The 27,243-nt window shown below is 52.1% G+C and overlaps 2 protein-coding genes across 2 annotated transcripts in view; both read right to left on the reverse strand.

Annotated features, from left to right (window-relative positions):
• Positions 1-27,243, reverse strand: part of LOC147645273 (uncharacterized) — a 268,783-nt gene that overhangs the window by 55,446 nt on the left and 186,094 nt on the right. Inside the window, 1 exon segment of the mRNA XM_086874765.1 lies at positions 15,004-15,007. Coding sequence (XP_086730891.1) covers positions 15,004-15,007 — 4 coding nt within the window.
• On the reverse strand, positions 18,939-25,523 carry LOC147645276 (uncharacterized). Its single transcript, XM_086874829.1, has 14 exons — positions 25,306-25,523; positions 24,878-24,949; positions 24,031-24,138; positions 23,305-23,376; positions 22,855-22,926; positions 22,581-22,652; positions 22,392-22,493; positions 21,838-21,945; positions 21,483-21,554; positions 21,323-21,394; positions 21,138-21,236; positions 20,634-20,714; positions 19,847-20,009; positions 18,939-19,315 (listed from the first exon to the last, which is right to left on the reverse strand). Exons 1-14 carry the CDS (start codon positions 25,400-25,402, stop codon positions 19,267-19,269), a joined length of 1,239 nt encoding a protein of 412 aa, XP_086730955.1. The 5' UTR covers positions 25,403-25,523; the 3' UTR covers positions 18,939-19,266.

Consider the following 27,243-nt stretch of genomic DNA (forward strand, 5'->3'; position numbering starts at 1 on the left):
GAATTATAATAATTCAGAGGGAGGGGGTCTACATTTTCATAGCAGGGGAGGCCCCTGCCCTCCATAGCAGACACCTGTCTTCCAAAACAAAGACAGATGGGGAGTTTCTCCCTCCACCTTATCTCTGTGGGGCCAGCAGTGCTCTTGGTTCCTCATGCTCTTTTTGTGGGGCCTTTTGTGTCTGTGCCCCTCCAATTTAGGGGGACAGGGGATATTTGCTGCCCCCTTTCTGCTTCTGGGAAGCCTGTGCGGGCTCTTTGTCCCCCTCTGATTTGGGGGTTGCCAGTGTTGTCACCATCCTGGCAGCCCCCGGCTGCTCTTTGTCCTTTGCCAGGCCAGGGGTGTTCTCTGTCCCCTTGCAATTTGTGGGGCTGGCACAGGCACAATTCCCCTCCTCTTTGGGGGGGCTGGCAGTCTCCCCTTCCCCCTCTGACTTGGGGGCTGCTCTGAGCTCCATCCATCTCTTATTTTGGGTTGCCAGGTATTTATCTCCCTAAAGTTTGGGGGCCCGGGGATCATCTCCATCCTCCTCCACTTTTGAGGGGCCTGGGAGAAGTCTCTGTCTCCCACCGATTTGGGGGGACTGGTGCAGGCTCCACCCCCCTCTGATTTTGAGGGACAACCTGGAGGAAAGGCACCAAAAGCTTGACAAAGGCTGAAGAGAACACTCTGATTACCCCTTTTGCCAAGAGGTTCCCTTAGCTGAAGTTGCTAACAAGGACCAGACTCCCCAGCCCGCAGTGGGTTTTGGGTTGTTTTATTTCCTGGGCCCTCAGTCCTGCGTGGGACACGGGAACTGGGTGCTGCAGAGGCTGCGCCAAGGCATCAGAAATGCCTGCCCAACACCCAAGGGTGGTAGAAGATCTGCTCCAGCACTGGCCGGTCCATGGGGTGCTTGGACAAACACCAGCGGATCAGATGTTGGCACTCTGGGGAGAGAAGGCAGAAAGCGGCGCTCACTTGCAGAAGGCTCCTGCCCAGCTGCTCCCGGCGCCTGCAGAAGCTGGGCCACGCTGCGTGTGCTGGGAGCTGCCCTTGGCGGGAGAGCGGCACGGCAGGACAAGCGTCCCCTCCTTCAGCCAAGCGTGCCACACCCAGCCTGCCACGGGCCACCTGCTGCAGCCGGCCCTTGAGGGCACATGGACGTCCCGCGCAGCTGCGGGAGGGCCGGGCTGGGCTGTGCGGTGCCACCTGCCAAAGCCTGCCTTCTTCAGGCCGCGTACCAACCTGGAGAGACCTCCTGCGGGAAGAAGAGCTGCCCCAACACGGTGTCACGCTCGTTCTCGAAGGGCAGGAACCCGCACACCATGTCCAACAGCAGCACGCCCAGGGACCAGATGGTCGCTCCATCGCCGTGGTAGCAGCGCAGGCCGATCCACTCGGGTGGGCAGTACGTGCGTGTTCCTAGGGGAGACGGGCGGCGCTGCTCAGGCGCAGGCTGCTGCCTTCCAGAGCCTGGTGCCAGCCTCCTGCCAGAGGCAGGGACTGCAGCCATGGCCACAACTTCCCCCCAAGGCCTGCCCGCCTCCCCCTGACAATGGGCCAAAGCCAAGAATCCATTCTGCAAGGCTGACAACGCCAGCGGAGCAGCCCAAGGCCTTGTGGGCCTGCCAAGCCGAGGAGCCGGGGCCCGGCTTTTGCAGCCCCTTTCTGTCGGCAGGGCCGGCAGCCGGCTCCTGGGGCACAGCACCTGCCCCGTGCCACAGGGCAGCCGGCAGCCGGCTGAATGCTGCACCCCGCGGCCCAAGAGGGAATGGGGCCATGCAGTGCCTGGCAATGGGAGCAGGGCCTGCGCTCTGGGCTCACCGGCAAACTGTGTGCAGGCCCGCTCCTGGAGGAAGGTGCCGCAACCGAAGTCCATCAGCTTCAGGTCGCCAGTCTCCAGGTTGACGAGGAGGTTCTCTGTCTTGATGTCCCAGTGCAGGACACCGCAGGCGGTGCAGTGCCACACGGCCTCCAGCACCTGCCAGAAAAGCCAGCGTGCCTCCTCCTCGCTCAGGAACTCTTGCTCCAGCTGGATGCGCAAGAGATCCCGAGATTGCTCTGGACGCTCCATCACCAGAACGAAGCTGTCAGGCAGCTCGAACCAGTTGAGGAGCTGGATAATTCTGCGGCAGCCAAAGCCCACCTTCTCCATCAGCACGATCTCCAGTGGAACACAGGTGCCGTCGGGCTGTGAGGAGGAGACAATGCCACCATCACAGGGCCTGATGCTGCCAGGAACCCCCCAAGTGCCCGCCAGTGCAGTGGCCACAGCCAGCACCGGCCACCTTGCTCTGACCTGCTTCTAGGCTGCTCTCAGAAGCCCTGGCCTGGCCTGGGAATGCCCCTCCAGAGCCCCATGGCAGCCTCAGTCAGCTCCTCAGGTCTCACCTGCCGGTACAGAAGCCTCGTTGGTATTTGGTGGCTCTATGGGAGCAGCTTCCTGGAGAAAGAGGAAACTCCCTGGTCCCTCAGGAATTGTCTCCTCTACCAGGCACGGGCTGTTGCCAGCTGGCACATCCAGCACTGTCACCTGGGAGCTGCGGTCTGGCAGCTGCTGGCTCCAGGACACTTGCTGCTCCTCCACCTGCTCCTGAGACGGCTCCCCTAGATCGGGCTGGGATCCCACTTGGACCTGCGGGCTTTCCCTGGCCATGTCAGTGCTCAGGGTCACGCCCATGTTGTTGAAGTCCAAGGGTCGAAGAAAGCTGGGAGACCTGTCCCTGGGCTCTGCACCTTCTGCAGGCTGACAGGTCTGGCTGAGCCTCTCCGAGGGATGGAGGCTGTCAGAGATAGCGGAGGCTCCTGGCACCATGGACGTTCTCTGACAGCCTGAGCTTCTTGCACAGACGGCAGGTCTTCTCTGCTGTGCCATCCTTGCAAGGCTTGAGGCTCTCCCAAGGATGGCCAATCTTGCTGGGAGCAGCCTCCACAAGGGATGGTGGCTTCTGGAGAAGCTGGGCGAGCCACAGCAGGGCAGGTGGCCTCACCTCATCAGCTTCTCCAGTTCTTTCCACAACACCTGCCACATCCCAAAGAAGAGCGGCACAGATGTCCCATTGCATGCCCAGTGCCGGATCATCACTTCCTGCAGCTCTTGGGCCACTGCCATGCAGGGACTGCAGCTGCTGGAGCTCTCCAGAGGGCTTGCGGGAGCACCTGGCCACCGGCGAGGGGTCACCTGAGGCCTGGAGAACCTGGGAGCCTCAGGGGCTGCTCCGTTCCTCCATGGGCCTCTGGGCCTAACCCTGGGGCGCTTCCTTGTCTGCCGCCTCTGTGGTTGCCAGTGGCCACCGGCCCAGCAGACAGCCACAGCGGCCAGCAGCAGGACAAGGGCAGCCATCAGGACGCCACCGTCACCCATGGCTACGGCACGTCCCATGGCGACTGCACTGGCAGCTGCGGGGGCTGGCCTGGTTTATATAGGGCTGGCGTGGTGATGTCACAGTGCTGTGGCCAGCTCAGCTGTGTGACATCACGGCCCTGCATCACACCAGAGCTTAACCCCTTTGTGACATCACGGCCCCACCCAATTCAGGGATCACAGCCCTGGCTCATCCCTGAAGATGAACATGGCCTGGAAAAGCCTGGAAATCAGAACCGGAGCTCAGCCCCTTGCAATGAATCCTCTCCTGGAGCAAGTGGCAGCACATCAGGAAGAGTGCTGCTGCCACCTGTGTCAAGCCCCGGCTCCCAGGACGCCGCAGCAGCACCAACTTCAAACAATCACTACCCTGTGCCAGAGAAGATCCCCCAGAGACAAAGGGAGGTGAAGTTCCTCTGTCTCTGGGGAGCTCTCCTGAAATGGCTGGCGAGGACTGCAAGAGTTTTCTCATAGCAGCTCACCAACTTCTGCAGAGTCTCCATTCTAAATAAATCTGGATATTCCAAAGAGCGCTCATGCTTGTCCCACTGCTCTGGTTTTGACTGTCATAGGGTTCATCTCTTCCCAAGAGCTGGCACGTGCTGGGTTTGGATTCAAGATGGGAATGCTGTGATTCAGTCTGGGGTGGTTTGGTTTCTGCTGAGCAGGGCTTGCCCTCTTCAAGGACTTTGCAGTGTCCCTTGGTACAATGCGTGTTTTCCTCTGGGAAGGGAGGGGTGAGTGTTGAAGACAGAGGCAATAAATGCATTAGAAAACCTGCACTGTGTCTGTGTCCATGTTTGTCAGGGGACCATCCACATCCTGGAAGGGGATGATGTAATTTCTATAATTTCTTTTTTTAATGTATTAACAAGTCAGTTTTTATTGTGCCTCACATTTTTGGCCACCTTCATCTCCAGCTGAGCTTTCAGTGCACCAAATTTCTTGCTGCAGTGGCAAGAAGCATCTCTGTACTCTTCTCCTGACCTTCATTCCTTGTCCTCTACCCGTCCCATCCCGCCCCAGGGAGCAGGGACCGTCCTGGGGCAGATCCAGGAGGATATCCAAGACCATCCTGACCAGGGATGGGTGCCACGGAGATCCAGGAGGGTTCAGTGTCCAGCTCTAAGTCCTGGGACACCTTGTGCCGTGCTCCCAACAGCCCCGATTTTCAGGAAGGAGCCACAGCAGCCTCCCTGCCATTGATGGATTTTCTTCCAGGAATTCGCTGTGGAACTTGTTTCTGTTTTCCTGCTCTTTCTGAGCTCCTGTCAACATGGCATGGAGCTGGAAGAGGTGGAGAGGAGAAACGTCAGGAAGGAGAAGACAGAAGGAAATTGCTGGGGAAAAGGGAGACACACACCCCTAACGGTGGCTGCGGAAAGCTCCACACGCTCCAGCCTGCCCCAAAACCAGGGAAGCCCTGGCTAGAATCCAAGGAAAACAGTGCTGAGGATCCAAGGAATCCGAGCCATGATCTGTGTGGAGAATGTCCCTGACAGGAGGAACGTGAATGGAACCACACGAGGCTGGGGCAGGAGGGTCAGAGTGAGCAGAGAAGGGGGGCCCATCAACATCCTAATTTACTGCTCCAGAGAAAGAAAAATTCCCAGCTTTAATTCCAAGGAGGATAATTTAATATCTCCTTGGCATCTGCAGATCCATGACCTGAATCCAGTCATGAGTTTCCTTCAAGTCTCCACCCTCGGGACCAGTTAAACAGATAGTGGGGTTAAACTCTTTCCCACTTGTTAAATCTGGATCCGCCCATTCCATGAGAGACTTTTAATTGTGTCCCTCAGAGAATCCTTCTGGAGCAGAAGTGCTGGTGTGAAATGAACGGGGACAGGGAGTGTTGGGTGAAGAACTGACTAATGTGATATGGGAATGTGCCTCGCTGGGGATCCAAGCCAGCCGAATTTCACCCAGAAAAAAAAGAGGCATTAAGTTCAAGCCTTGGGAAGCATTTGTTTAAGATGTGGCAAAGAGAAAGGGATTATGGCAGTTAATATGTTAATCGACTCACCCCTTATAAGGTTATGTTTCTAGAATGTTCCCGGTTCTCTCACCTGACTGGTTGTTATTTGTTGCAGTATTTTGCATATTTCTAAGCCCAGTTTGTGGTTGGACCCATGCCCTCAGGCTCTGCCCTCAGACCTATCCTGTATATTTCTGTGTCTGCCCATAGTCCTGGTCTTTGCAGTTTGTCCCTATACTGCGCACGGTTTATGGGCGTTGTCCTTATTTTATTTCTCATTAAAGTGTTAATTTTAGGTGGACACAAACTCCATCATACCCTTTCATTTTATTTGCACCTCAATTCCCTGAAGTCAGAGAAACCTAAAGTATTAAAGGTACTGGTTTTCAATGGGATAGGATCCATTTAATTCCCAGAAAGAGGCACAGAATTAGATTTGAATCCAAGTTCGGATTCAGCATGGGAATGTAGTGGACAGCACACCGATGGTTTCCATGTTACTGAGCAGGGCTTGTCCTGTTCAAGGACTTTGCAATCCCCTATTGGACAATCCATGTCCCATGCTCTGCCAGCAAGGAGGTGACATCATCACCGTTCCCCTCCTCATCCCTGTGTCCTATTTAGACAAGGATCTTCCTTCTCCTCTGCTCCAGAGGGTGCTTGAGTGCCCACAGGGAGCCCCTTCCTGGCTCCCGTGGAACTGGTGAGGGCTGGGGTGATGCAGGGCCGTGATGTCACAAAGGGGTTAAGCTCTGGTGTGATGCAGGGACGTGATGTCACACAGCTGTCCTGGCCACAGCACTGTGACATCACCACGCCAGCCCTATATAAACCGGGCCAGCCCCCAGAGCTGCCAGTGCAGTCGCCATGGGACGTGCCGTAGCCATGGGAGACGGTGGTGTCCTGATGGCTGCCCTTGTCCTGCTGCTGGCCGCTGTGGCTGTCTGCTGGGCCGGTGGCCACTGGCAACCACGGAGGCGGCAGACGAGGAAGCGCCCCAGGGTTAGGCCCAGAGGCCCATGGAGGAACCGAGCAGCCCCTGCAGCTCCCAGGTTCTCCAGGCCTCGGGCCACCCCTCGCCGGCGGCCAGGTGCTCCCGCAAGCCCTCTGGAGAGCTCCAGCAGCTGCAGTCCCTGCATGGCAGTGGCAGAAGAGCTAAGAGCTGCAGGAAGTGATGATCCGGCACTGGGCACGCAATGGGACATCTGTGCCGCTCTACTTTGGGATGTGGCTGGCGTTGTGGAAAGAACTGGAGAAGCTGATGAGGTGAGGCCACCTGCCCTGCTGTGGCTCGTCCAGCTTCTCCAGAAGCCGCCATCCCTTCAGGAGGCTGCTCCCAGCAAGATTGACCATCCTTGGGAGAGCCTCAAGCCTTGCAAGGATGGCACAGCAGAGAAGACCCGCCGTCTGTGCAAGAAGCTCAGGCGGTCAGAGAACGTCCATGGTGCCAGGAGCCTCTACTATCTCTGACAGCCTCCATCCCTAAGAGAGGCCGTATGGCACTGCACGGCTTGTGGCGTCCTGCACCGGGACATCAAGCCAGAGAACCTCCTCGTCAACCCAGACACTGGCGAGCTGAAGCTGATGGACTTCGGTTGTGGCACCTTCCTCCAGGAGCGGGCCTTCACACAGTTTGCCAGTGAGCCCAGAGCGCGGGCCCTGCTCCCAGTGCCAGGCACTGCACAGCCCCATTCCCTCCTGGGCCACGGGGTGCAGCGTTCAGCTGGCTGTTGGAGATGGTGTGTGGGTTCCTGCCCCTCGAGAACGAGCGTGACACCGTGTTGGGGCAGCTCTTCTTCCCGCAGGAGGTCTCTCCAGGTTGGTACGCGGCCTGAAGCAGACAGGCTTTGGCAGGTGGCACCGCGCAGCCCAGCCCGGCCCTCCCGCAGCTGCGTGGGACGTCCATGTGCCCTCAAGGGCCGGCTGCAGCAGGTGGCCCGTGGCAGGCTGGGTGTGGCATGCTTGGCTGAAGGAGGGGACGCTTGTCCTGCCGTGCCGCTCTCCCGCCAAGGGCAGCTCCCAGCACACGCAGCGTGGCCCGGCTTCTGCAGGCGCCAGGAGCAGCTGGGCAGGAGCCTTCTGCAAGTGAGCGCCGCTTTCTGCCTTCTCTCCCCAGAGTGCCAACATCTGATCCGCTGCTGTTTGTCCAAGCACCCCATGGACCGGCCAGTGCTGGAGCAGATCTTCTACCACCCTTGGGTGTTGGGTGGCCATTTCTGATGCCTTGGCGCAGCCTCTGCAGCACCCAGTTCCCGTGTCCCACGCAGGACTGAGGGCCCAGGAAATAAAACAACCCAAAACCCACTGCGGGCCTGGAAGTCTTGTCCTTGTTAGCAACTTCAGCTAAGGGAACCTCTGGGCAAAAGGGGTAATCAGAGTGTTCTCTTCAGCCTTTGTCAAGCTTTTGGTGCCTTTCCTCCAGGTTGTCCCTCAAAATCAGAGGGGGGTGGAGCCTGCACCAGTCCCCCCAAATCGGTGGGAGACAGAGACTACTCCCAGGCCCCTCAAGACTGGAGGAGGATGGAGACTATCCCTGGGCCTCCCAAACTGAAGGGAGATAAATACCCGCATTTCTATTCTCTTTTTCTTCTTCTAACTTCATGATTTTTGAAAGAAGGGTAGTGTTTCCTTGTGCCTTTTCTGGGTCTATTGGGAGAGAGGCAATCTGCATTCCTTGAACGACAGAATGTATCAGTCTGATCAGACAAGGAATCAGGCAGGGTAGGAAGATGACTCCGGCAATAGAACATCCCATAAAGAATACTAGCTTTTTCCACCATGCCCCTTGCCCAAAAATTTGATCCCACCAAGAGGCTTGTAAAATCGAATTCCACTTCTGGACGGGTACATGGGCTACTTTCTTTATTTCAGCGGCTAGACTCTTTATAGTTTCTCCGAAGTCATCTATCTCCATGCAACACTCTGACTCGTTATATCTGCCACACACTCCTCCCTCCTCAGCTAGCAAATAGTCGAGAGCGAGTCTGTTTTGGTAGACAAAGGCTCTCATCTGAGAATGTTGTTTTGCTAGGAGTTCCAGGGCTTCTGAAGTGTGGTTTGAAACAACTTCTACTACAGCCTGTAACCTAATGAGCCGATTGAGGAGGTAGATTGGGGTCCTGTATCCCCAACTGCCATCATTTGCCCATGTTGCCGGTCCATAATATTGTATGATCCTTTCGGCGGGCCATTCCTCCCCCTTCCACTGGTGGTTACCTCCGGCTATTGGTAGTTCCCGTTTCAATTCCCTCTTTTGTCGGGCTAGGGTTTCAAAGAGGGGAGCACCTAAAGACCTGCTTTCATCTTTAGGTAGTGTAAAGAAGAAAGGCCGAATTATTCCGAGTGTGCATGACCCTTTCCAATTTCTGGGCAATTCACTGTATGCTTTCTTTCCGCATATCCAGTAAATCCCATCCGGTGCCTTCCAATCTCTGTTAAGTTTTGCCGGGTCCTCCCAATATTCCCTCAGTCCGAGAAAGGCATGGAAGGGATTCGCCCCATCCTGTTTGTTCCAACATAAACCAATTAGATCTATCCATTCGCAATTATTTTCCCGAGATTGGCTCCAATAGCCCTCGGGTGATTCCGGCTGCCAAATTTTTGTCTTTTTATCTGAATTTACCGAGAGAGTTTTTACACACGGGGTGTAACCAACTAGCTCGGTGAATTCCCTTCCTTCTCGACTGACACAAAAAGTTCCAATGATTCTTTTGTCAATCACCCACCCCTCTGGTCGCCGGGTTGTTTTGGATAATTTTAATCCTGTCCACTTAAGTAATTGTTCTGGGGTTAATCCTTCTCCCTTCCATGGCCATCTTTCAGCTGATTTCAGGCCACCACATATCCAACAATTAGTCAATCCCAATTCGGTAGCTATTTCCTGCATCAGATCTATGAATAGATTCTGATTAGGGCTAGGTAGCTTCCAATTATCGTATTGTTTTTCTAGTTGTTCGTATTGCTCACTGAGAGAGTTTAACCTCTCTTGTTCGAGTCTTTTTTTCTTATTTTCTATTTCTTGCCTTTTTAGTTCAAGAGTTAATTGTTTTATTTTATTTTCAGGGTCTGAACCATCCTCGTCTTTTGCGAAACAGATCACCTGATCAAACTGCAGACACACTCTATCATCGTCATTTTTCAGTAAATCTAAAACTATCGGTTCATTACTGAATGACACTTTTGTTTCATGTTTCAGGTTCTTCCCTTCCCAGTACAATTTCCCCCCCATGGCACAATATTTTAAGTTTGCTTTATTGTAACACAAGGGGTTGACTCTGTGGTACGCAATGAACGTCGACTGTTTCTTTCCTCCAATCCAGACAGTTTTATTACACTGCCCGCAGACCGAGATTGGGGAAACCCCTCCTATATCTCTCTTATTTCGTAGGTGGGTCGCTTGGACCTCTTTTTCCCCTGTGTTATGGGGTTGCCTTTTTCCAGTACCTATCCCCGGGATGGAGCACCAAATTTTTCCTTCCAGCTTACACAGGTCCATTTGGGTACCGTTTGCCCAACATTCTCCTGCGTGCAATTCCTGAGGGCAGGCGATCCATGGCTCGGTTCGCGTGGTAGTTTGGCACTGCTCACACTTCCCCAGAGAGGTCGTCCCCGGAGGCGCCTCGGGGCCCGTTCTCTCGGTCCAGCACATGGCTAGGTTCAGGATCGTCAGGATTCCCCACAATCGCATCCCTCTGCCATTCCCTCCGCCCGTACAAGAACATACGGCGGGGATAACCATCTTCTCGGCAGCAAGGACTGTCTTCAGGGGCCCTTGACGTTCTGATGGCAAACCTCCTTTTAAAGGTTGCCCACCGAGATGCCTTGATCGTGCCGCTCCTGCACGGTACCTTTACGTTTCGGCGGCACTCTATTATTAGAGGTTCCGCTTTACAGTCCAAATGGCCTCGTAATCCTTTTTGAAAAAATCGGAACCACTCAGGAGAGTCGAGTTCCAAGATACCCACCCGGGTAGCAAGTGCTAGAAAAAGGTTGGTCTGTTCTAATTCCTCTTTGTAACACGCGGCACACAACCCTCTCGGTTTTTGCCCTCCCAAACAATGAGTCACCCACGTTTGTTTACAATATGCACACTTAAAATGTACAAAAGGAAAACAATAACATTCAAAATTGGTGCAACTTATCCTGTCTTCGTTGCTCATTTGTTGTTCCGCTGAAGCCTGATTTTCAATTCTCCCGGAGGGGTTACAATTTTCCACTCGGGGGAGTCGCGAACCGAAACTTTCTTCACTCGGGAAGAGTGTGTCCAGCCCTTTTCAGCTGTGCGAACCGCGGTGTCTGTAGTCAGGAGGACGAGGAATGGTCCTTCCCAGTGGGGACTGAGGGGTTGCTCTTTCCACACTTTGATCAGTACCTTGTCCCCTGGTTGAATTTGGTGGATCGGAAATCCCAACGTGCTGCTTTGAGGAATCAATCCTCTTCTCCTTAACTCCTGTAAGTTTTTATTTATAGAAATGAGATAAGGTTGGAGTTGAACATCCTCTGTTTGAAGATGTTCAACTGGCATACCATGCTTGTACGGCATTCCATACAACATTTCAAAGGGGGACAGCCCTGTTTCTGAGTTCGGCATGGTTCTTATATTCAACAATGCCAAGGGGAGACATTTGACCCAGGACATTTTTGTTTCAATTGTCAATTTGGATATTTGTGACTTCAATGTCTGATTCATTCTTTCCACTTGCCCCAAGCTCTGAGGGTGCCAAGGAGTATGATATTGCCATCTGATCCCTAACGCATCGGACAACTGTTTGATAATTTTTGAGGTGAAATGTGTACCCTGATCCGAATCAATATGGTCTATAATACCATATCTAGGAATTATTTCCTCCAGTAGAATTTTAGACACTGTTTGAGCCGTGGCCTTAGCTCTGGGAAAAGCCTTTACCCAATGTGTCAATTTATCTACTATAACTAACAAATATTTATTTCTGCCAATTTTCGGTAATTCCGTGAAATCCACTTGGATTCTTTCAAACGGTCGGTATGACATTGGCCGACCTCCCCAATTGGTTTGCCGAAAATTCGCTCTGTTTACCTTTTGGCATATCACACATCCCTGTACCTCTTGTTTTGCAAGCTCGAAGATTCCCTTACACCCGAAGAATTTTAAAAATTGTTCAGCTAATGCCCTGGTTCCCCAATGGGTTTGTGCATGTAGTCTTTTGAGTATTCCTTTCGCTATCCCCTTCGGGACCAACTCCCTCCCGTCGGGTAACCACCATTTACCCTCTTTGAAATGTCCCCCTACCTTTTTGAAGTCTTCCTGCTCCTTTTCTGAAGGAAGCACTGAAACCTCTGGGGGTTCCCTTGGGACTAGCTCAGAAATACTTACGGTCAACAATGCCGCTCTTTTCGCCTCTTTATCCGCTAAATTGTTTTCCCTTGTATGGAATTGTCGTCCGGTCTGATGTCCTTTTACATGAACCACAGATATCTCCAGTGGCTCCCTGACCGCTTCTAAAATTTGTCTAATTATTTCCTCATGTACCAATCCTTTTCCTTTAGTGTTGATCAGACCCCTTTCTTCCCAAATTTTCCCGAAGGTATGCACTATCTCAAGTGCATATCTTGAATCGGTATAGATGGTTCCCCTTTTTCCCTTCAAGCCTTTGAGGGCTTTTAGGAGAGCAAAAAGTTCACAAGCCTGTGCTGACCAATTTGCTTTTAGGGGACCCGATTCTACAGTCTGTCCTGTTATACCATTTATGATGGCATAACCCAATTTACGTTTTCCCTCCATCATTCTCGAGGAACCATCGATAAACCATTTTTCTCCTCCTTCCAATTCCTGATCCTCCAGATCGGGTCTTACTTTAGTTTGTAATTCCACTGCTTCAATACAATTATGTAGTAGCTTTCCCGTTGGTTCCCCGTACAAAAATTGCGCAGGGTTTTGTGCAGAGGTTGTCTTTAATTCTAATCCTGGCGAACTGATTAACATGGCTTCATATTTCAGAAGCCTTGAATCGGTCAACCATTTCTCTGCTTTTTGTTGTAAGATATTTCTTACATCATGTGGAGTATAAACTATCAGGGGAGCTCCAAACGTTACCTTTTTGGCTTCCCCAACCAACAGTGCTACTGCCACAATTGCTTGCAGACACGTAGGCCAGCCCCGACTGACTGGATCTAGGATTTTGGACAAAAACCCTATGGGTTTCTTCTTTTCTGCCCATTCCTGGGTTAAAACTCCCTGTGCTGTTTGTCCACTTATGTCGACAAACAGTTGAAACTCTTTTCTGATGTCTGGTAATGTTAGAACTGGAGCAGTGACAAGGGCATTCTTTAGTTCTTGAAATTTAATTTCGTCTTGTCCTGTCCATTTTAATCGATCTGTATTTAGCCTTTCATACAGAAATTTCACTTTTTCACTGTATCCCTCAATCCACTGTCTGCAATATCCCATGAGCCCTAAAAATTGCCTAATTTGTCTCTTGGTTTGTGGGGCAGGAAGTTCAAGGATTCCCACCACCCTCTCGGGATCTAATTTCTTTTTTCCTTGTGATATCCAATGTCCAAGATATTTTACTTCGGGCTCGGTGAATTGCAACTTGGATTTAGACACTTTCAACCCCTTTTGTCCCAGAAAATTCAGCAGGGAAATGGTACATTTCTTCACCTGCTCTTCCGTGATCCCGGCGATTAGCAAATCGTCTACATATTGTAATAGTTTTGTCCCTTCCTCTGGAGTGAATTGAGTGAGTAGCTGCTCTAAGGCTTGTCCGAACAAGTTCGGAGATTCAACGAATCCTTGTGGAAGGACCGTCCACCGCAATTGCTGATTTCGATTGGTATCTGGGTCCTCCCACTGGAAAGCGAAAAAATCCCTACTCCCTTCATCCAGAGGACATGTCCAGAAAGCATCTTTTAAATCAATTACACTATACTATACATCCTCTGGTGAGAGTCTGTTTAGTAAAGTGTAAGGATTTGCTACCACCGGAAACCTGGTTCGGGTTCTAGCATTTACAGCTCTCAAGTCCTGAACCAATCGGAAGTTCCCATCGGCTTTCTTTACTGCCAGGATGGGGGTGTTATGTGGGGACATGCAGGGCTCGAGCGTGCCTCCTTTAAGCAGCTCGTCAATTATTAATTTCAAACCCTTCCTCCCTTCGGCTGGGATGGGGTATTGTCGGATCCTTATCGGATTCTCTGGATTTTCAATTTCAATTTTGATGGGAGCAATATCTAATTTTCCCACTTCCCCCTTTGAGTGCCATACTCGGGGGTCAATTTCCTTTTCATCTTTTGAAGTTAAATGCAACACCTTCACTACTAATTCTGAATTTTTCACAATGATATTTATTCCTAAAGCTATGATCATATCTCTTCCCAATAGATTGTAGTCGGCTTCTTCTACAAGCAACAAATTTCCTAAACATATCTTATTTTCTGACTCGATTTCCACCTCCTTGATTACTGAGACTTTAAATGGATCTCCTTTTGCGCCAATTACAATTACTTTTTCTTTACTCGTTTCACACCCTATAGGCAACTTCTGCAGGGTGCTTCTCTCAGCCCCGGTATCAACCAGGAAACTCATTTCCTGGCGGTGGGGACCTACCTTCAATTTTATCAAGGGCTCCTTTGCTGTTACTGTCCCCATTTGAAAGAGCCCAAGACTTCCCTAATCTTCTTTAAATATTTGTTCATCTTTTATTCGTTTCTTGCAATCCTTTTTTATGTGTCCTACTTTCTTACAGTAGAAGCACTCAGGAAGATCCTTTCGAGGAGGAGTTTCCTCCTTTTGGGATCCTTTTTGTTTTTTAGGTATCGGTTTACCCTGTTTCTGTTCGTGTTTTTGAACTTCTTTTACTGCAGCCACTAATATTTTGGCTTGAAGTTTCTGTTTTTCGTCTTCTCTCCTCATATAAACCTTCTGAGCTTCCCTTAGAAGCTCTTGGAGACTCTTCTCCTGCCATCCATCAATTTTCTCAAGTTTCTTCCTAATGTCCTCCCATGATTTAGCCACAAACTGCGTTTTCAGCAGGACCTCCCCCACCGGAGAACTGGGATCAGTCCCGGAGTAAATCTGCAGACTTCTCCGCAGCCTTTCTACCCATTCGGTAGGGGATTCCTCTTTTCCCTGACATTCCCCAAATACTTTGCTAATGTTCTGTCCTCTGGGGACCGCCTCTCTTATTCCTTGCACGATGATATTCCTCAAATCCATCATGCTTCTTCTCCCTTCTTCGGTCTGGGCGCTCCAACTCGGGCTCACGCTCGGCCACTTTTGGTCACCGGGTGTTCCCTGCGGGTGCCGCCTTTCCCAATCCCTGATGCCCGCCTGTTTAATCATTTCTCTCTCCTCCTGGCTAAACAGGGATCTCAGGATGGCCATGAGATCTTCGTAGGTGTAAATACTACTTCCTAGAAAATCGTCTAATCTTTCGGCCACTCCAAATGGGTCATCTAGCAGTCGCCCCATTTCTTTTTTGAATGCTCGTACATCCCCTGAGTTAAGGGGCACGTTTACAAATCCAATTACTCCGGGGGCGGTTGGCACTTCCCTGAGAGGGAACATTCGGTGCCCATTTTCTGTCTCTCCCCATTCTCCATTCCCTATTTTTGATTTCCACCGAGTCCTGCTTGCAGGAGGGGAACTGGAGTTTGCGGGAGGGTTTCCCCTCATTGCTGGCGGGATGTCTGCCCCAGCTACGTGACTCAGAGGGTTCCCTTCTGATACTTTCGGTGGTCCCAGCTGTGGTGGCCGGACCGGGATTTGTGGAGGGGGTAAGCCCCATCCTTGCGCCAACACCGACTCCAAAGAGGGTGCGGTGGCTGGGTTTTCTGCAGGTGGGGGGGTAGTGAGGGTTTCTGGCACTACTCCCGGTGGTTGAGGGGAGCGTGCTTCTGCTAGTTGCCCCATGGAACCCTCGGGTGCTGATGGTACTACTTGGTCCATCATCGGAGGCTCTACTGGCCCGCGGTATGGAGGGGGTAAGTGATCCAGGGGTTCCCAGGTCTCTGTCTTATGTTCGTTTTTCTGTTTCACTGGAAACAGCCGCACTCTGGTATTTAACCAGAGTTTGGCATACTCTTTCTCCTCGCCGTCTGACGAGACCTTTTTCTCTACGTGTGCGAGTAATTCCCTGCACGTCCATTTATCAAATGTTCCCAATACTGGCCAAGTGAGACAGTTTCTCAATTCCTGTCCTCCCCAGATCTCGGCACAGTAATAAATCATTTTTGCCTTTGATTTTCCTCGTCTCTCGGGACAAATTTCCCAATTTCTCAACATCCACCCTAAAGGACTCTCTGGTGGGATGTCTAGCATTTGTTTTGATTCCTCTGATGGGCTTTTCTCGTTATCTAGTTTTTGCGTTCTACTTTTTCTCTGTCCCATTTTCTTACGATTCTTACCTGCTCTGCGTTGTGTTCGTCTTTCTTTTTTTCTTCGTCTGAAAGTCCTAGATCGCACCAATACTTACCTCTCGGTTAGCTGTACCGGGGTTTTCTCGATGTTCTGACTTTCTAAATCTTTTGGCTGAGAGAGTTTACCAGTTCCAGAGCTCGACTGGACGTCCCTTCCTCTCTCAGCCCCCTTTGATCGGTCCCCTGAGACTCCCTTTAGCCTCAGGCTTTACGAGTAAGGAAAGAGAGACCCTTTCACACAGAATCGCTTCCTTCGCGGCCGGCCAATTCCCTCGCGGGAGGATGGAAACGCGGCCTTGAAGTCCACACTCGCTTCGTGACCAGGTCACGTCTCTCACAAACTCGCCCGATCACCCGCTCAACCTCACAGTACTTACAGCAATTTCCTGCGAGGGCGTCTTCGTGCACGTATGACTTTTTATGAGCTACCAAGCCGCGGCTTTCCCGAAGGCTCCTCGCCTTCCCGAGCTCTCTGGATCCGTTTCCTCTTTATTATGGTTTTTTCCTCAGCCTAAATTTGGTTCAGCAATCGGAGCGAACTGCGGAGGGTCTCTGCTCCCCAGGCCGCTGAAATCAGCGGGGGTACCCCCCTGGACAGCGAGATTCTCCCACAGTTTCTTCCGATCCGAGTCACGGCACCAATCTGTTATAAATGCAACGGCAAATTAAAGATTAACAAAGATTAATTTATTATAAATTAATAAAGCAACAAACAGCGAGGAAAAAACCACAATAAATGGACAGCGCAGCGCTGGGTGGACAGGGTCTATACGCAAGGTATAGGTGTTCCCAAATCCACGTCTGAGGGTTCTCTGGCCTGGGTTTTTATAGGGATTTTATGTCCCCAGGCTAGAATTCCAACCAGTTTCCATTCACCAAATGTCCCTGATTGTCTGGTGAATGGATTTCCTGGCCTAGAACATTGAGTCAGTAAGTATCCGGGCAGAGTCTCCTCAAATGCAAAGTGAGTCTGTATGTATTTTAACATTTTTCATCACAGCAGGATTGAGAGATCCAGGCTAGCGCCGATGGATATCTCGGAGGAGTAGCCTCTTCTTTGTCTTTCTTGATTGAGTTTCTGTAGTATGGGTTTGGCGGGTGTGGTGTTCGATTCTGGCAACGACTATCTTCCTGGGGCTTGTCCCTTTTGTCTTGCTTGATGGTCTCCGGCCGAAATCGGCCGGGCGTTGCCTTTCTCTGGAGGTAGACTTTTAGGCTGGTTCTTTTGTTTCTATGATGGCCTGTGTCCTGTCTTTTCCTCCGAGTTGATGAGTCTGCTGAAACCTGTTATCTGGGGGGGTTCTTTTGCAATTCGTGATTTTTGGAAAAGGAATTCTACCTCGACCGGGAGGAGAATTCCTTATTCCATACTTACATTTAGTTATAATTATACATACTTTATTTAAACTTCTTATTCTGAATTTTTATTTACTCAATTCTTTATTACAGTGACAACACTGGCACCCCCCAAATCAGAGAGGGACAAAGAGCCCACACAGGCTTCCCAGAAGCAGAAAGGGGGCAGCAAATATCCCCTGTCCCCCTAAGTCGGAGGGGCACAGACACAAAAGGCCCCACAAAAAGAGCATGAGGAACCAAGAGCACTGCTGGCCCCACAAGGGTAAGGAGGATGGAGAAACTCCCCATCTGTCTTTGTTTTGGAAGACAGGTGTCTGCTAGAAAGGGCAGGGGCCTCCCCTGGAATGAAAACGTAGACCCCCCTCCCTCTATATTATTATAATTCTGAAATCAAGGGGCTTTCAGGAAGAGATCTGAGGATAGGAATAACAGTTCTTTATTAGAATTTATAACCAGGCAAACAAACAACAATAACTTCAGCATTAGCAAGAAAACAGAACCAGGGGCCCTGTGACAGCTTTCTCGGCTGAGACGGGATGGAGGAGAGGCTTTGTTTCACAAACCCCCTCGGGCGGGCAGTCCCGGTGCTCCTGCAGGGCTCTGAGGAACACTCAGCTGGAACAGCAGGGATGAGCTGAGATCCTGGGCCGGTGGCTGAGGTGGATCAGCAGCTCCACGGCGGTGCCTGGCACTGCCACACGTCCCGGCAGGACAGGGGGTGCGAGGCCACCAACAAAGAGGGGAGGAGGAGAAGCAGCAGCAGCTCCGTGTGAGTGACGGTGAAATTCTCTTGTGCCCACCGCAGCAGCTCTGCACCCAACGTGTCCTTCTCCCAAGCTGAACAAAGCCCCCCAAACTGTCCCCATCCTCCTTTTTCCTGTCCCCTTCCCCCCCTGGGACCGGCCAAACTCTTTGTATTTTTTCAAGCACCCACCAAGTACCCACAGTTAGGTTTTCCCCACAACTAATGGGTAAAAATTCCACAGGCAAGCCAGAACTAAAAAAAAAAGGGACACCTAACCCCCAACAGTGTGTCTTAATCCCTCTTAGAGTAAATATTATCAATTAAATGCAACTTCCTGTTTAATTGCAGAAGTGGAAAAAATGTTCCAGAATTCTAAAACTACTTTGAAAAATATGTTATTAATATTGCAAAAGGGAAGAAACATTTGGGGATTACTTCCTACTAAAAATAATTCTAAATATTTCAAAAATATTCTACTTTTTAAAAATAAAAAATGAAGATAACAAGGTGGGTTCCCCAAGTCTGTCTGCTGCCTGCCCAGCCAAGGCTGTGGCCAGCCAAGCAGCTGTGCCAGTGCTGCTGGTACCAGCCAGACCCCAGAGCAGAAGCCCAAAGGTGTTGCTCAAGCTCTGCCTTGGCAGGAGGGTCCTGCCTTCAGTCCTGTCCAGACACCAGGGCCAGCACTTTCAGGGACAGAGGGTCCTGTTCGGGGTGGTGGCCGCACAGCAATAAGCTGATAACGCAGCTTTGGCAAGGAAAACAGACACTGGCTTGGAGACTCAGGAAGAGAGGTGCAGTTCTCCCTGACTGAGTGTAGTGCTTTACATTCACACTGTTATAAATGCATATCATATTATTGGCTTTTCTCAAATATTAAAAGGAATCTTATATGTATAAGATTAGAAAATTTTTTTGTATTAATATGGTTTCCTTTATTTCTGTTATTGATGAAACTTTGAAATAGTGGTATAATACATATATGTTAAGCTTTGGCATAGTACTAAAACAAAAACTACTTTAGTTTGTATAACCCAAAGACTGCAAAAGATAGCTGGAGATGCCCCCTACATTCAGAAACTATCTTATCCAGATGAAGACAGCAGTGACCAGAACTCTGGGGGAGGAATTTATTGCATTTCTGTTATCAGGAAATGTAAATCTCATTGGCGCCAAGAAGATTGATCTATTGGGAAGGGGGCAAGAGAAAACTAAACAGAAGAACACCAAAGATCCTAAGAAGAATGTATGAATATGCATGAGAATTTATGGATATGTAGTAGGATTCTGTTTTTAAGGGACAAATCCTTTGTTAGTAAGGTGTGCTCTCTTGGCTGAATGCAGAGACACCTGGCTGTATCTCTGTACTTTACTTTATTTTTAGATCCGAATTATCTTTTCATTAAACCTTTAAATTCTATAAGAAAAATATGTGAACCTCGTTTTTCACAACACTGAGCTGTTTGGCCGGACATCTGAAGCTGCAGAGGCGCTCCTGTAGAGAAAGAAAGTGGCTGAGGCCCCCAGCTGCCGCTGGCACACAGGGACCCTCCTGCACAGCAGGGCCCAGAGCTGCCAAGGCTCCCCAGCACGGCTGGAGCTGCTGGCACAGCTTGGCCCAGCTGGACAGCTGCCCCTCAAGGCCCTGGAGAGCAGGGGATGGCTCTGGGCAGGGTCCCTGGCCAGGAGCGGGCCCCAGAGCACCTCTGCCTTTCAAGGGCAATCTCGTCCCCGCTCTTTCTCCTGCCCACCTTGCTTTGCCTCTGCCCGCTGCTCCTGGGGCTGCTCTTGGCCAGGCAGCCTCAGTGGCAGCCAGCACTGGCTGCAGCCCCAGCGGGCTCCCCAGGACAAGGCCCAGCAATTAAGAGGCCAATGGAAGCCCTGGGCAGCAGCAGAACTCTCAGCAGAGTGTTTTGGGCAACCAAGGACTAGCCACAAGTCCACAGCAGCTTCACTGGGAATGTTTCTTTTCTACAACAGACTTTCAAAAGAAGCTGTTTGAGGGAAAAATGAACGAAACACTCACCGTTTTGTCTTCCAGACATACCAGATTCCAACACAGCATAAAATGAAGACAAGCACCAAACAAAGCAGGCCTGCCATTAATTCTAGCCAACAGCGTGTTCCCTGACAGAAACCTCTTCCGATGCCCTTCTGGGAATTGGGAACACGTGTTGTGCCGGCTGCATCTGTGGGAGCAATGGGCAGCATGAGGCCTGTGCTGTGCTCCACTGCTGAGCTGGCAGCACGGTGGGTATGTCCAGGATATTCCCTGTTTCCCCCAGAGCTGGGGCCTGCAGGCACCTTGCCAGCCCTTGGCACAGGCTGTGCCACCCAATAAAACCCAGAAAGCTGAGAGGGGGACCTAGGGACAGCACAGCTGCTTGGGCAGTGACTCCTTCCAGGGACACGGGCCAAACCCATCCCTGAGCAGCCACTGCCACCCCTGACCCTCCCTGCTCTGTGACAGCTCCCCCAGCCCAAGGGGACAGAGCCAGGCCCTGTCAGGGGCCAGTGCAGCCCCTGCCCAGTTGGGAGCCAGGGCTGGCTGTGGCCCTGGGATCGCAGCAGGGCTCCCACTCGGGGCTGCTCCTGTGCCTTGGGCCTCTGGATGCTTAGGGCCAACTCTGGGAGCAGCTGCAGTGGGATGGACATTGGTGCAGGAATCCCGATTCCCAGGGGCTGGGAATGAGCTCCAGAGGCCTGGAAGCCGAGGCACCTCCAGCTTTGGCTGGACCGTGCAAGGAGAGGCCCTGTGGGAAGAGCTGCTGGCACACAGCCCCACCAAGGGCTGAGCCCAGCACAGCAATTACCTCCTGTGCCTGGGCCCGTGCCTGCAATTGCCTCCCTTCGTTCAGGAAATGCCGCCTTCCATAGAGCCTCTCTGTCCATCCCTTGAGAAAGGAAGAGGCACAGCTGGATCAGATGGAACCATCACATAGCAGGGAAGTGGCCTCTTCAGGAGGCAGTGCTTGTCAAAGACATGGAAGAGGATCAGGAAAAGGCCCAGGCTCTCTCTTGTCCAAACCACCACCTCTCCTGATCTGCTCAGAGACCAGGAAGTTGCAGAGGATCTCAAGGTGTGCATGGCCCATGGCGCAGTTTGGGCAGCCTGCCTGCTGATGCCAAATGCCTTCCTGCAGAGGCTGGGCAGAAACTGCATCCAGGCCAGGCTGGGAAACAGCCCCGCAGGGCTTGAAAGCAGCAGCAGGGCAGCGAGGCTGCCATGGATCCCTTCCCATGGTGCAAGGCATGGCATGTCCAGAAAAAAACCCTGACTGCTGCATCTCAGGAAAAGCTGAGGGAAATGCACCCACCACGCCCTTTGAGCAGTTCCTTCTCTATTTCTTTCAGGATGTGGTGTGACTCAAGTGATTCTTTCTGTCCTGTGGCTTTGTTCTTCCCTCTCAGAGGACCTTAACAAAAATAGTTCCATTTCCCAGGAATGGATCCCAGAAAAGCAATGCTCAGCCTGTGGGTACGGCAGGGACACACCACTCACCCCTGCGATGGGAGCCGGGCTTGCGGGCAGTGATCAGCAAAGGAGCTGGGAAAGTCCTCGCTGCAGACACACCTGTAACTCAACAGCCACAGAAGCTTCTGTCACCTGCTTCCTACCAGGTTGTCAATGATTATTCCTCAATGGGACACTGAGAACATACCTGCAGGAGGCTCCAAGGGCTTCAAAACTTTATCCAGCCATTCTAATGGAGAATCCTTTCTGGGAACCTCATCTGGAAGGGAGCACACATCAGAACCATTCCATGGTGTGCTGGGATCCCCTTCTGCCTTAGGGAACTGGGCACTGCCAGGGGGTTGGGTAAGACCATGGGAGCCAGATGTCAGTGGACATGGAGGAAGCTGTAGAGGGGCCTGAAATGCTCTGGGCTGGCTCCTGGTCACTCTCAACACTCTTTCCATGCCCTGTGCAACATCCCTGAAGGGTGGGCGCTCCCCAGCAGCAGAGATGGCAGCTCAAGCCTCAGCAGGGCTCAGGCCCAGAGACACAGCAATTACCTCCTGGGACTGTGCCTGGCATGGCCTCCCTTCCTGCAGCAGAGGCTGCCCATGAGCCACTGCTTCCTCTGGGAAACGCTGCCTTCAGCACAGCCTCTCCATCCACTTCTGCAGAAAGGGACAGCTGGATCAGATGGCAGCATTCCCCACTGGGCGAGGTGGCATCTTCAGGAGGCAATGCTTCTCAAAGACTTGGTTAAGGACCAGGATATCATATAAACTTTTGGGATTGGCCAGGGCCCTCCTTTCTCCAAACCAACACCATTTCTGATCTACCCAGAGACCAGGGAATCCTACAAGACCTCAGGGTGGGCATGGTCCGTGCTGCAGTTTGGGCTCCCTGTCAGCTGATACCAAATGCCTTCCTGCAGAGGCTGGGGAGAAGCTGCAGCCAGGCCAGGCTGGGAAACAGCCCTGCAGGGCTTGAAAGCAGTAGCGGGGCAGCAAGGCTGCCATGGATCCCTTCCCGCTGTGTTGGGCACTGCGTGTGCAGATGTGCAGAGAAAGTCCCCAGCTGCTGAGTCTCAGGAGAAGGCTGAGGGACATGGACCCACCTTGTCCTTCCTGCAGAATTTTCTTCAGCATTTGCCTCATGGGTTTGGATGGCTCATGGGGTTTCATAACTCCTGTAGCTTTGGTATTTCCTCTTGAAGGACCTTAGAGGAAAATAATTCCATTTCCCAGGAATGGATCCCAGAATGCCAATGCTCAGCCTGTGGGGTCAGCAGGGACACACCACTTACCCCTGTGATGGGAGCCAGGCTTGTGTGCAGCAACCAGCCCAGGAGCTGGGAGAGTCCTCCCTGCAGACACACCTGTAACTCAACAGCCACAGAAGCTTCTGTCATCTCTTCTGATCTGAACAGGCAGCACTGAGCCACAGGAGCAGTGAGAGGATCACACAGGGCGAGGGCACACATGTGCATGGCTCTGTCCTGGCACCTGCAGCGATGCTCTCCTGGCCAAGCCTTGGGCTCTGAGCTGGCAGCTCTCCCAGGGGGAAAGGCCTTCACCTACCCTCACCATCTTCCAGAGCCTCAGTCCTGGGTGTGGGTTGGGAAGCCAGATCACCTTCAGCAAGAGGCTTGGCTGAAAAAAGAGGTAGGACAGAACAGCTCCCGTGGCTCTGTAGGAGACCCTCAGGCTCCCTGGGGCTGGCAAAGGAGCCACACAAGGCACAGCCCCGGGACACAGCCCTGGGCCCGGCCCCTTCCCTCTCTGCTCCTCTCCGTGGCTGCACAGAGCACATGGAAGGAGACAGTGGCATTGCACATGGGAAGAAGATTGACAGCTAAATGCTCCTTCTTCCCACTGGTAGTGACCTGTGGGATCCCTCAGGGCTCTTGAAGGGAGCAGGGCGAGGTTTCCAGAACCCAACAAGCCTGAGATTATGTTAAGAGATATGGCAAATGCTCTTGCCACCTTGTCACTTTGTGTTCTGTCAGTAAAGGGAATAGAAGAACTTGCCTCCAGCATTCTCCAAGATATTCAAAGTATCATTCAGTAGCACTTCCAAATAATTGAGGTTGAGTTCCAAATCTAGAAGGGAGCACAGATCAGAACAGTTTCCATGGTGTGCTGAGATCCCCTTCTACCTTAGGGAACCGGGCAGTGCAAGGGAGTCGCGCTAAGGCTGTGGGTGCCAGATGTCAGTGGACATGGCCACAGCTGCAGAGGGGCCTGGGGGCTCTGGGCTGGCTCCTGGTCACTCTCCACCCTCTTTGCAGGCCCTGTGCAGCATCCCTGGGAGAGGTGGCTGGAGCAGCCCAGGCCCCACTGGGGCCCTCTCTCTGCCACAGCTGAAAGAATTGTAAAAGCAATGGGGAAGAACTACAGCAGGCAGTGCCACAACTGTCCCTCAGGCCCTCCCTCCCTCCTGCCCACATTCTGCTGGGACACCTCTCCCATCCCATAGGGACTGGGCCAGGCTCATTCAGGATACAGTGGAGCCTTGCCCTCCCCCTCTGCCTATTCCCCACCATGGGCACCCCTTTGCAGCTGCTGCCAGGATTTGGGACCTGTCTCCCGTGGAGGGACCCCAGCAGGACTGCTCAGTAGCCAAGTGCCCTGAGCCTGCTGGGGATAATTCCACTGGGCTGTGCTGGTCTTGTCCGGGCTGTGCCTGCACTGCCAAGCAGCAGAGATGGCAGCTCAAGCCTCAGCAGGGCTCAGGCCCAGAGGCACAGCAATTACCTCCTGGGACTGTGCCTGGCATGGCCTCCCTTCCTGCAGCAGAGGCTGCCCATGAGCCACTGCTTCCTCCGGGAAACGCTGCCTTCAGCGCAGCCTCTCCTTCCGTCTCTGGAGAAAGGAAGAGGGATACATGCATCAGGTGGGGCTGTTTGTTCCCCAACATGAAGGTGGCATCTTCAGGAGGCAATAGTTGTCAAAGATATGGATAAGTTTCAGGAAGGCATCCAAACTTTGGAGCCAGGCCAGCCACATCTACCACAAGACTGGGAAATTGCAGGGGATTTCAGGGTGTTCATGGCCCATGCTGCAGTTTGGGCTCCCTGACAGCTGATGCCAAATGCCTTCCTGCTGAGGCTGGGGAGAAGCTGCAGCCAGGCCAGGCTGAGAAACAGCCCTGCAGGCTGTGAAAGCAGCAGAGGGGCAGCAAGGCTGCCATGGATCCCTTCCTGCTGTGCCGGGCACAGCGTGTCCAGATGTGCAGAGAAAGCCCCCGGCTGCTGAGTCTCAGGAGGAGGCTGAGGGACATGGACACACCACGGCGTCTCTCCAGATCACTCAACATCTTGTGTCCTGTAGGTTTGTTCCTCCCTCTAGGAGGACCTTAACAGAAAGTATTTCCATTTCAGATGAATGGATCCCACAGAACCAGGGCTCAGCCTGTGGGATCAGCAGGGACACACCACTCACCCCTGTGATGGGAGCTGGGCTTGCGTGCAGCAACCAGAAAAGGAGCTTGAAATGTCCTCGCTGCAGACACACCTGTAACTCAACAGCCACAGCAGCTTCTGTCACCTGCTTCCTGCCACGTTGTCAATGATTATTCCTTGTTGGGACAGTGAGAACATACCTGCATGGGGCTCCAGAGGCAGAAAATCTTCATGAAGCCAAGCTGCTGGAGAAGCCTTCCTACCACCCTCATCTGGAAGGAAGCACAGATCAGAACCATTCCATGGTGTGCTGGGAACCCCTTCTGCCTTAGGGAACTGGGCACTGCAAAGGGGTCGGGGAAGGCCATGGGAGCCAGATGTCAATGGACATGGCCAAAGCTGCAGAGAGGCCTGGGGAGCTCTGGGCTGGCTCTGGTCACTCTCCACCCTCTTTGCAGGCCCTGTGCAACATCTCTGGAGGGGCAGTGGGACAAGCCCAGGGCCCCTGAGGCCTCTCTCCCTCCCATAGAGAAAACCCTCCCTAAAGCCCTGGGGAAAACCATCCCCAACACCTCCCAGGGAGAAGGGAGCACTGTCCCGGGAAAGGGAAGCCAGGCCGCCGGCTCACCTGCTCGCCCTGCTCGCCACGGAGCAGCCTGGGCAGCCCTGTCAGGCAGTGCCACTGCCAGGAGGAGCAGGAGGAGGAGGCGCAGAGCAAAGGCCATGGTGCCTTGCCCACTGCCAGTCCTGCAGCTCTTGCTGCCACCACTGTCCTGACACCGCTGTCCCAATGTCAGCACCGCTGCTGCCGCCGCCGCTGCTGCCACAACAGTCGTGGTCAAGGACTGACTGCTTGGTCCTTGTGGTGCTGGGCAACCACAGGGCTCTGGGACCTCTGTGACCTCAGAGCCTGCTGTCACCTCAGCCTGCTGTCACCCCAGAGCCTTCTGTGACCTCATGGCCTTAGATGTCTGCCCCAAGTGTACTCCCATCTGTACTAGAGGACTGCTCTGACTGTGAATCTTGAACTTCATCAAAGGGTCATTGCTAAACAAAACCTTGGTTTTGCCTGCTGACATTGCTGGACAGGCAGTGTCCCAGGAGATGCTCTTGATGGTTGCCTCTTTTCCTGGGCATGGCACTGGAGGAGGTCCAGGCCCAGGTGATGCCACTGAAGGAAATGTGCCCTCATCCCAGGGACGCTCAACACAGACTCCCCCAGCCCCTCGGGGCCCTGCCTCTGGTCACAGCAGCCCCTGCCTGGCTCCTGCCTGCCCACACCGTGGTCAGCCCTGCCTGCTCCTGGACATGGAGCTCAGCCAGGGCTGGTGCTGTGTGGGCTTTGCTGGTGGTACCAGCCAGACACTGGGGTGAGAGCTCCATCTCTTTATTGGAACAGAAGAGCTGTGCTGGGCCCTGCCCTGGCAGGAGGGACCCACCTTCAGTCCAGGCCACAGAGCAGGGCGGGTCCCTTCAGGGACACAGGGCCTTGCTGTGGGTGGTGGCAGCATCTGCACAGCAGCAAGCTGGTAATGCAGTGTCGTGGTTTTAAACCAGAAACTAACAAAAAAATTACTTCTTTTTTGCTGTGAGATATGGATTAGAACAAGAGCAAAACAGGCTTAAAACTTAAAAGGAATAAAGAAAGATTATTGACAAAATATAAGAATAAGAACACCAGAATAAACTTCCATAAAACTCCTTTTATCCCTTACTACCCACCATTCTTTTGTTCACATGACAACACAGAGACCAAAGAACCTTGGAACTTTGGTGTCCAGAACAGTCCCAATTCTCGCTAGAGTCTTTTTATCAGTCTTTGTAGAGGAACAGAAGTCTCTTTCTGCTAATCTATAGAGTTTCTCACAAGAAAACTATTTCTGCTATAGTTTTCTATTGCTCTGATGTCAGCTGCCCAGAAATGCTGGTATCAGAGCTCACTCCTCCCATTTCACATCACTCTGAGGTGTGTATGGGCCATGAGTCTAGGGATGGCATTTTAAGGATGAGTTATTCAAAGGCAAAAGTCTTCTTCATCTGTCCTTGTGAGCTCTACTGGAAAACAGTTTTCTCATTGCCTCCCAAGGCTTCGAATTTTCGCTTCACTCTGTTCCAGCACCTCACTGCATCACAATCACTCTACTTTTTACTCAAAATTCACACTTTGAACACTCCATTCCTCCCCATATACTGTGTCATGAATTGAAGGAGTTTTTTCAAGACCTTATTGTCCATTCCCATAGCCTCAAGAGAAAGGTATTTCAGCTCATAAAGCGTTTTCTTATTCTCTACCCCTTCTGAAACTTAATTCTTTTCTTACTGTCTCCGATAGTTGTATGAAGTCTCTTTACATGTCGATTACTCTCTTTTTCTTTCTCTGGATAAAAAAAAATTAATCTGCAAGTCTCATCTGGGTAATGAAAGGGTTAAAATCTTGCCCAGGCTTTTGTAAGTGGTTCTGTGATCTCTGCAGGAGCAGCGGCCGGAGTTGTCTTCGATAGAAGATTCCTCATGGCTGCTCTGGAAAGTGTAGTCACCGCCTCAGCTCGCCGCAGGTTCAGAGCCC

This window comes from Cyanistes caeruleus, unplaced genomic scaffold, assembly GCF_971803275.1.
Source record: "Cyanistes caeruleus unplaced genomic scaffold, bCyaCae1.hap1.1 HAP1_SUPER_30, whole genome shotgun sequence".
NCBI lineage: Eukaryota > Metazoa > Chordata > Aves > Passeriformes > Paridae > Cyanistes > Cyanistes caeruleus.